Source organism: Caloenas nicobarica, chromosome 23, assembly GCF_036013445.1.
Source record: "Caloenas nicobarica isolate bCalNic1 chromosome 23, bCalNic1.hap1, whole genome shotgun sequence".
Taxonomy (NCBI): domain Eukaryota; kingdom Metazoa; phylum Chordata; class Aves; order Columbiformes; family Columbidae; genus Caloenas; species Caloenas nicobarica.
This window is the reverse complement of record NC_088267.1, coordinates 5,454,989-5,464,207: the sequence shown is the minus strand read 5'-3', so window position 1 is coordinate 5,464,207 and position 9,219 is coordinate 5,454,989. Positions and strand designations below refer to the sequence as shown.

Sequence of the window (9,219 nt, the reverse complement as noted above, 5' to 3'; positions counted from 1 at the left end):
GCAAAGGCAGGAGGAGGCAGCTCGGCGCGCCCTGTGTTTCCCCCACTGCGCGCCCCCCTGGTGATGGCTCACCGGAGAGAGGAGGAATGAACTCCTCAATGTGACTGACGGACTCCTCCAGCCAATAAAGAACGCATACAACAGAGTGACAAGCGATCGCACCAATCGCGAGGCAGGAAGACGGGGGGGGCGGGGCGACTAAGCCTCTCTTTCCCCGATCGGCCCAAAGACGGACGGTGGCTGGAGATGGGCCAATCAGAGGCCATGAGGGAAGCCAGCCTTCGGCCAATGGGAGGCTCGTCCCTAAGGTAGGCATGTTGGGTGGGGCGGGCGTTCAGCCAATGGGAGTCAAGGGGCGGGGATCCCGCCTCCCCGGCCCGTGGCTACCGAGTCACAGCCGGGCGACGCGCCCTCCCTGCGACGCGGCCGCCGGTTCAGGGCCCGGGATCCGGCCTTTGGGCCTCCGCACCCCGGGGACCGCTCGTAGAGCCCCCGTCTCAAGGCCTGTCCCCCCCCCGTCCGTGGACTGTGGAAACCTATGGTGGCCCCCGAGCCTGAGGGAGACCACCAACGCGGCCTGGCCCGCCCCAGCCCCCTGCCCGCCCTTTGGCTGACTGGAAATCGGTGGTGCCCGGGGCTCCTTGCCTTGTCCGCTTCAGCCTCGCCCGGGGCTGGGCTGGGGGCCATGGGCCTGCCTTGCCTCTCGGGGGCGATAATGGGCTTTCCTGAACCAGGGTCACGCCATGCGGGGCCGAGCATGGGTCCTGAAATGGTGTCAAAACGGGAACAGAGGAACGTGCGTGAGGCTTCCAGTCCTCTTGGCTGAGCCCATGGGGACGTGTGGCTGGTAGCAGAGCTCTAATTTGCAAGTTATTTTGTACTTCACCCTGTCTGAGGTCTTTCCGTTTGGGAGGAAATGTGAACATCAGCATTTACAATGTGGTGTGTCGTCCTGAGGGAAAACCAAGGTTCCTGGCCTTTGGTGTATTTTCCCTGAGTATTAACACTGACAGGGGTTTTGGTAACAGCTGTCAAAAGAGCTAATTGTGTTCGTTTGACCAGGGCAAAGTGGCGGAAGGAGTTCTGGGTCATTCTGCTTGTTGCTCTGAGTCCAAAGGGTTTGTCTTGTCAGGAAACAGACTAATGAGATATATTGAACTCATAAACCACACAAAGACAGCATCAATTAACTGAATCAATTTCTAAATTGCTGTTTCAGTTGTTACCTTTTTCTTGTTTAGAGAAAGTTCCCCAGGCGTTTTGGTTCTGCCAGAAAATCCTCTGAATGCTGTTCAGGAGCTTCTGAAATGGGGGTGAGGACACTTAACATATAACCATAATTATTAGGCCTAAGTAAAAGCTGGTAAAGCGATTTGATATTGCATGTGAGGAAGGTGCAAGTTACCATAAATACCTGAGCTGGGAGACGTTTCAGCAAATTGTCAATTTACATTTAAATAGTACCTTCAAATATTTATTGAGTGCAACACCCTATTCTTACAAGTTGATGTGTTTTACTTGCCATTTTGCGGATCCGTAAGGCTCAGCAGCAGCTGAAGCGCTGTAGGAATGGGATCCTGGCGCATCGCAGTATTGACAGCTTGATGTGTCTGGGCTCATCGGCACTTTCTGAGTTCAGTCCATGGCAGCTGTGGTGCACTTGGGCTCCTGACGTGCCACAGATAAGGATTCTATGAACTGTTCCTTGCTGACGCCTCTTGGGCTTTTTATCTCTCTGAGTTTTTATTCCTGCCCCCCACAACTTCTCTTCTATTGGTTTGAAGTTACTGGAACATTTTTATAAAAGTATTGATGCGTTTGTGCTTAATGTAGTCTAGTGCACAATGTCTTCTAATTACCGCAACTTCCGAAACAACGTACCATGGCTAATCCTTTTTCTGGAAGCTGTTTTCATCGTCCTCTTTTACTTTTTGTCCTCAGATGATGGTGCACCCATATCAAGTATCTACCCAGGTAAGATCGGCAGCCTTGCTGTGAAAGGAAAGGTTAATGCCTGCTTTTATTTTACAGTGCAATAGAGATGGGATTCTGCAGGTTTGTGTGTTCGTTAGTGAGAAGTAGAATGTTTTTACTGCCCTTTAAGTACCCTACCTTGCCAGGTATGGTGTGTATTTATTTATACCAAAGCAAAGACAGTGAAGGAGGACATAAGTGATACGAAATTGCGTCACTGATCTGTTTGCTGCTGCCTGTTTGTGGTAATCTTGACTCCTATGAACATAATAAACTTCTGCGAGCAGGCACCGCTGTGTTAAGTGCCTGACTTTGGGGTCTTGGCATCCATTCTGATCACTTTGTGGAATTAAATTCAAAGTCAAGGGTATCGTTTTTCTGATTACTTAAGGATTAGAAAGCGAGCTTTGGAATTCTTTACAAGTAGTAAATAATAACGGCACCTGAACTTTTATCTGAAGTCTTCTTATTTAATTGTGATTTCTTACAATTTATTTTTAACCAAAAATCTGGTCTGCATAACTTCACTGCTGTTTTGGTCTTTTCTGTCACGCAGCTTTTCAAGATGTCAACCAAATGGTGATTTTTGGATTGGGCTTTTTCCTGACATTTTTGAAAAGATACGGGTTTAGCAGCACTGGATTCAACCTCCTGATTATTGCACTTGGTGTCCAATGCTTCATGCTGATAGAAGGTTTATTAGTTTTCTTTCTTCTAAGTGAAAATGAAGATAGTCTGACAAGGTAATTAGTTTGTGTTAGATTGGAATCTTCTAGAACTGCTGATTGCTCTTTCTGGAGGATAATGCCTTGTTATATGGACCTATTTGCAAATTAGCACAGTCATATTTGCAGACATTTTAGAAGGCTTTGGGTTTTTAAGTACATTTTACTATCTGTCTTTCTTTCTTTCTTGGCCCTGTTGGGTTCTTGGTACAGAATTATTTTTTCTTTCTTTTATTGCAGAATAACAAAGGCCACTATGAGCATGACTTCTGTGGTCATCTCCACTGGAGCTGTTCTTGGGAAGGCTAATCCTGTGCAATTAATTCTGATGACAGTTGTGGAGATAATAGTTTTCCGTATGAGCAGATGGATCAACACCACATTCCTGGAGGTTCTCTAGTATAATTTCCAGGCACATGGGGGGAAGTTTCGCTGAGACGTTGGAATGTTGCCTTTCGGTGGTTTGTTAGTGCTCTGCTGATGGAACAGCAGTATGTTTTATCTCAGTTCAGTTGTGGTTGTTTTTGTTAAGAGATGAAGTCTAGCTTTGGAACTGTACTTCAGGACGTTGAACTCCAAACCCTGCATACTCTATATCATGGGCTGTATCTGTATTCTTGGCCTTAAAGGTTGAGCTGATCTGATGGGTTGGGATGTTGTACACTTGGCCTTGCCCGTGCTGTGACCGTCCTCAGCACATGAACTAAAAACTCGACTTACACTGAGGCACTAATTGCCTTTAAACTTTATCCCCTCCCCGTGTCAGTTCAGACTGGAAGATTTCCAGTGTGACTGGTGGACCAGCCCAGTTCGGACAGCAGAGCCAGACCTGCATTTAACTGGCACTGTAAACGTACCCCAGACTCTCTGTATATGAGCTGTGGGTTTATGAGCCACACCAAACTCAGATAAATTAATCTCATATTAATAACTCATGCATAAACTGAAGGACTGTGAAAATAAATTTCTCATAGGGAGGTTACATGAACAACTATATCAGGAGCTGCACCAAAGGCTTCCTGTGGGATGAAAGAAACCACAAATTAGAATATTCTATTGATACAGGTTCCAGGTGATATCGGCATGATGCACGTTCACCTGTTTGGAGCCTACTTTGGTCTGGCAGTCTCCTCACGCTTCTCTGAGCCATCACCAAGGTCTGAGAAGAATGCGAGTACCCCGAAGTCGGATTTATTATCGATGTTGGGTAAGGCATTTGCTTTAATGCCTCGGTTGGAAGAAGAGGTTGCAGTGAGGCCGTAAGGAATGTTTCTGGGGGCCGGCCTCAGCACACTGAAGCTTTTGCAGCCAGAGTGCAGGTCTGAATGCAGCCACGCACAGAAAACGGCTGCCGCCGTGTTCTGTGGTTTCTGACAGTGAGTTGATGAGTCTCGGGGTGTTTCCTGCAACGGCTGTGGCTGAGTTTGCTATTGGCCATCTCAGCATAAAGGCTGTGCCGGGTTAACTGTTCCCTCTCCCAGCTGAGTTGTCCCCTTCAGGCTTGTGTAGGCCCATTGGTGAGTGACTGTGCACCAAAGCTGAGGTCATTACTTGTGTTCCAGTAGTGCTTACAGTTCCCAGCCAGGGCCCAGGCTCGGTTCTGTTTTGCAAGGTGCTGTACAGAGATATAAAAAGGCAGTCCCTGCCCAGCCGTGTAAATAAAAAGATAAAAGCCTGATGAAGGGTGGGGAAATACGATGCAGACAGACACATGACAAAAGATCTGAGTGATGATAGCCTGAGTTTATGGCTTTTCCACTATTTTTCTTAAAGAAGCCACTTTGTTTCTTTATTATCATGACTTCTGTTATGTAAGTGCCACTAGCTGAACTAAGATCTTTGTGTGAAGGCCCACAGAGTCCGATTCTCAGTCAGTCTTTGCCCAGTTTAGGGAAAGAGAAATTCAAATGTTGCTCTTTTTAGTGCCTGGAGTTCTTGCTTTGCTGGAGAATTCAAGGAGATCGGGACAATTCAGGAGATTTTCAAAAAGTTTTTTTCTGTTCAGCAGTGCTGAATATTCCTGTCATTGGTTTCAGTGCTATTGAAAACCCGTTTTCAAATGCCTGTGCAGAACAGATAGGATGCTGATTGTTTGGAAATCAGCTGTGGAATTCCCACTTGTATCTGAAACGGTATTTAAGGGGATGATAGACAGGACAACGCTGATGGTAGAGGAGTTTTTGAAAAGAGAATCAATCCTACCTTCAGCTCTGGGAAGGCCCAGCCAGATGCCAGCAGGGCTGTGCTTTGGCTCGGTGTTCGACGTGACAGCGGTTCTGGGAAGGTGCTGGTGTAGCAGGGAACTCTCAGGGCTGTCATTGCCAATTGTTGTCCATTGTGTACGACGTGGGAATTGTAGTGAATGCCCAACGTGGGCTGGAGCCCTCCAGAAGCAGCCGGTGATGGACTTGCCCTGTTTTAGAGCAGGTAATGATGGTTGCTTGTCTTTGTCTCTAAGGTACTCTCTTTCTCTGGGTCTTCTGGCCAAGCTTCAACTCTGTATTAGTTGTGCAGGAGAAGAGCAAAGCGATCTGCAACACCTACTTTGCCCTTGCCGTGAGTGCCGTAACCTCCTTCGTGTTGTCTGTTCTGACCACCAAGGATGGAAAATTCAGAATGGTAAGACATGAGAGAAGAGCACTGCATGGAGGAGACATTTTTCTGTTACTCTCAGTAGTATACTGAAAGTATAATAGCTGTTAAGTGAAAAACAAGTCTAGGTTTTCAGCCTGACAGTCGTCACTAGCCCCTCGAGCAGAACACTGAAGCTATAACTTTGAAATTACGTTCTCAGACTGTAATTTGCCCTAGAGAGATCGCATTTGCATGAAAATAGCAATCTATGATACTGGGCTCCTAAAGATGAGTGATGACTGGATTCTCACTCCATGTTTTTGGTGTTTTATTTCACAGACTCATATTCACCATGCAGTACTAGCTGGTGGGGTCGCTGTTGGTTATACAGCGAAAAGTATCGAGTATCCTTGGATTGCCATGATTTTGGGTCTGCTTGCCGGTGTGATAGCCATATTAGGATCTTACTGTATACAGGTAATGCTGAAAACCTGAAGTTGTTTTTTGTATAAGCTGTATAATCTTTTCCAGTGTCAGTTACCTCAAGGAAAACCTCTCTTTCAAAGAGATTAAAGCTGGGAAACCTGGAGTGGTTTGAGCAGGTTTGCAACTTCTGAGACCAAAGTTCATTTTCTAGGTCTGTGATAGACAATATGTGATTATCAACTTGTGTTTTGGTGTATCACTTAAACCTTTTCTTCTTCCCAGAGATGCTTCAATCCCGCTCTCAAGATTCATGATACCTCTGGAGTTCATTTCATTTTTGGCTTGCCTGGTGTTCTGGGAGCTCTTGCCCAGGTCGTTCTCTTCCTAATAAACAACTGGCCTACATTACCAAGGTACATAAATTCTTGCTGTAAAGTAATAAGCTCAGCTAATCATGGTCGTAGTGTGCCAAGACCCATTTTGGGTTTCGTGATGTGTTTTGGGGAGCTCTGTATGCTAATACGGGGGGACAGAAATCAGCATTTCTCTTCGAATGAGGCTTTAACTCTGAGTCAGGGGCAACAATGCCGGTTTGGACTAAAGCCAGTCTGGACACTGACCTGGAAAATGTATTTGGGGAGATATTCTGCAAAAGCTGAAGGGCTCAGTTAAGGATATTCTCCATAGGTTGTTTTGATCTGGTGCTGGCATCTCATTTTCGCAAATCAAGCTCATGTTGTGTTGCACAAGAAATTCTGATTTTCTCAGTTTACACAGGAATGAATCACAGTGATGCCTTAATACTTCTCGTCACATTCTGATTGAAACAGACAAATCTAATGAAGTTTTAGTAGCGCAGTGATGGTTTCTAAGGGTAAAATACATCCTCTGAAGTCTGTACTAAGCTTCTGATGGGATCTCTTAAACCCTCTAACTGCAACTGCAGAGTGATTCAAGAATAACAATTTTTTATGAGAGGTTTTGATGTAAAATTCTATGTAGATATGGATTCATTCACAGTCTTAATGCTCAATTCAGCAACTGATAAAGGTGAAACGTTTGCTTTGCTTTTCAGTCTGGGTTATTTGGTCACGATTGGCATTGGTGCCTTCTGCCTGACCATCAGTGCTGCCTTGATAACGGGTTTGATTACAGGTCAGTATTGAAAAACATGCTACGGTGAGATCTTCTTCATTTCCTCGGGGCAGGGGGCTTGTCATCCTGCTGTCCCGTCAGTGTAACCCTTTGCAGAAAGAGGCCACTTTAACTGGGGCTCTGAAGTGTGTTTCTGTGGGGAAATAATTTTTAGAAGCAGTCTTGGGAACATGAATGTCATGGACTCCTCAAAGCCAGGCTTTGGAAGAAGAGACGTATTCAGGAGAAATAACCCAGTAGCACCATTCTCTCAGTGGGGAAGTTTATTTTAACAGATGCTTGAGAGCTGCTTTCCAATTTCAGACAGGAGACGTGTGAGGACGAAAATATTTTTACATTTGGGTGTTGTAAATCTACAAAGTTTCACTAACATCAGGAGCTCGCTTGCGCTAGGCCTTTGGTCACCAGTGGTTTGGGCTCACGTGTTTCTCATGTGACATTTTGTCTGGTTTATGGCAGCTGTTGTTTTCCTATAGCTGTTAATTCTGTCTTGAATAAAAGAGAAATGGCAGATGGAAATTGCTGTGAAATATACTCTATAAAATGATTTTTTTTTGCTTTAACTGATCTGAAGCCTTTGCATTACCTTAAGTATAATTAAAAAGTTGATGTAGTCAGGCAGATTTTTTAAAAACATTCAGCTAAAATAATCAAACATCCCATGTTCAACCAATTGTTTAAAAATCTAGATGTTTCCATCTGAAATCCCAAGCTACCAGTGCTGATAAACCCGATTGCTTTAAAAACACAGGTATTTTTTGTGCGAGAAGTGAATGATTTTTGATGTATTTTTAGCTTCTGGCAGGCTGTTCAATGGGGTTTTAGCTAGTGTAATTAATTTTTAATAACACGAGCCTTGATCTTGGCAAGCTTCTCTTTTTGTATTTAAGGTCAGCTTGAGTCAAGGGGCTCATTTAGTTCTGAATTTGTATTTTGATCTATGTTATATTTGGATGTGCTACTAAGAAGCCTCCAGTTATACACAGTCTTCCTCTGATGTATATATTTATATTGGATATATGTGTTTTTACAAATAGGTTTCATCTTAAACCTCAAACTGTTTAAGACCACCCCTGTATCAAAGTACTTTGAAGACCAGTTTTATTGGGAGGTAAGTTGCAATGTAAAATTAACTGTATGGGAAGTTATATAGCACTTTGTTGACCTTGATGAAGAACTTTAGGTATTTGAATTAAAAAAAAGAAAAAAAAATGAGAATAAGCTTCTATCAATGTTTTCCATTGCCTTTTTTTATATGATGACTTGATGCATAAAATGTTCTGATACAAGAACGTTTGTCTTCACAGTTTCCACATTTGGCTGTTGGATTTTGAACGGAGGAACCCAGAGGACAGATGTGATCAAGATAAGCTTTTCGCGTTTGTCACTAGATGAAATTAATAGCTATGATGGGTTGAAAGACCACTTAAATATCAGTTAGGGGGCAAAAAAGCCATCCCAATGGACACACAAAAAATTAGTAATCAACTGTTCTAGTTATTCTTGAAAGATACAGGGTGTGAATTTACAGATGCAAACTTATAGTGCATTTCACTTTTCTGCTTTGTTAGTCTTACCTTAATTTTTTTTTCAGGACGTGTACAAAAAATTTGGCTGCATTCATTGCTGCAATGGCTTATCAATCAAAATGCTTGGAAGCTTCAAACTATTTTAGGTACCAAGTATAAAAGCTAAAATATGTATTTTAAAGTGTAATTTTTCAAGTACATTCTCATTCGTATCTAACGAATCATTAAAGTACTTGGCTTTAAGCTGAATTAATTCTGTTGAAGGCCTCGTTAAGGAAGGATTTGACGAGTGAGCTGGATCAGGGCCAGAACTCTGCATCTTGCCAGGCTGAACCCTGAGTTATCTGACTGCTTAAAGAAAAATCTATCGTTACTTGGCTTGGGCTCGCTCTTTGGAAGTTCAAAGGGCAAGAAGTTAAAATTGTTCTGCCTGTGGACAGTGCCCCTGAAGTAGAATCATAGAATTGTTTAGGTGGAAAAGACCTTTAAGATGATTGAGTCCAATCGTTAACCCAACACTGCCAAGTCCAGCTCTAACCCGCGTCCCTGAGAACCTCATCTCCGCGGCTTTTAAACCCCTCCAGGGCAGAGGATTCCGTGATCCTCAGTGTTTCTTCTTTGTTTCCAAAGAGTTGACATAGAAAAACTCTTGCAAAAATGCTTGCATAATAAATAAGTCAAAATGTGATTGTTTTTATTTATTCAGCACACTTGCTTAAAAATTAAGTAATGAGGAAAAATGTATTATTGAAGACAAGGTGTGAGTTCTTTGATGCTCACTGCAGGAACGCCTGCTGCCCTCAATTCGTTCCTCGGGGATTAAGCAAAGTCAATCA

The 9,219-nt window shown here is 43.7% G+C and overlaps 1 protein-coding gene across 4 annotated transcripts; it reads left to right on the top strand.

Annotated features, from left to right (window-relative positions):
* Nucleotides 1–20: 20 nt before the first annotated feature.
* On the top strand, nucleotides 21–9,169 carry RHCE (Rh blood group CcEe antigens). 4 transcript variants are annotated; one of them, XM_065650627.1, is made up of 12 exons: nucleotides 21–308; nucleotides 1,242–1,313; nucleotides 1,942–1,974; nucleotides 2,531–2,717; nucleotides 2,940–3,090; nucleotides 3,765–3,906; nucleotides 5,158–5,318; nucleotides 5,613–5,750; nucleotides 5,982–6,112; nucleotides 6,775–6,854; nucleotides 7,892–7,965; nucleotides 8,162–9,169. In XM_065650627.1, exons 4-12 carry the CDS (start codon nucleotides 2,551–2,553, stop codon nucleotides 8,186–8,188), a joined length of 1,071 nt encoding a protein of 356 aa, XP_065506699.1. In that variant the 5' UTR covers nucleotides 21–308; nucleotides 1,242–1,313; nucleotides 1,942–1,974; nucleotides 2,531–2,550; the 3' UTR covers nucleotides 8,189–9,169. The 4 variants fall into 4 exon arrangements, with proteins under 4 accessions (XP_065506699.1, XP_065506695.1, XP_065506698.1 ...); XM_065650623.1 differs by having other exon boundaries at nucleotides 1,834–1,974; XM_065650626.1 differs by lacking the exon at nucleotides 1,242–1,313.
* The last annotated feature ends 50 nt before the right edge of the window (nucleotides 9,170–9,219 follow it).

Excerpts from the sequence above, each read along its gene's own strand:
- RHCE (XM_065650624.1), top strand. The coding sequence starts at position 1,845 with ATGTCTTCTAATTACCGCAACTTCCGAAACAACGTACCATGGCTAATC. Across the intron at positions 5,319-5,612 it reads AGGATGGAAAATTCAGAATG|ACTCATATTCACCATGCAGT; the intron begins GTAAGACATGAG and ends TTTATTTCACAG. Across the intron at positions 5,751-5,981 it reads TAGGATCTTACTGTATACAG|AGATGCTTCAATCCCGCTCT; the intron begins GTAATGCTGAAA and ends TCTTCTTCCCAG.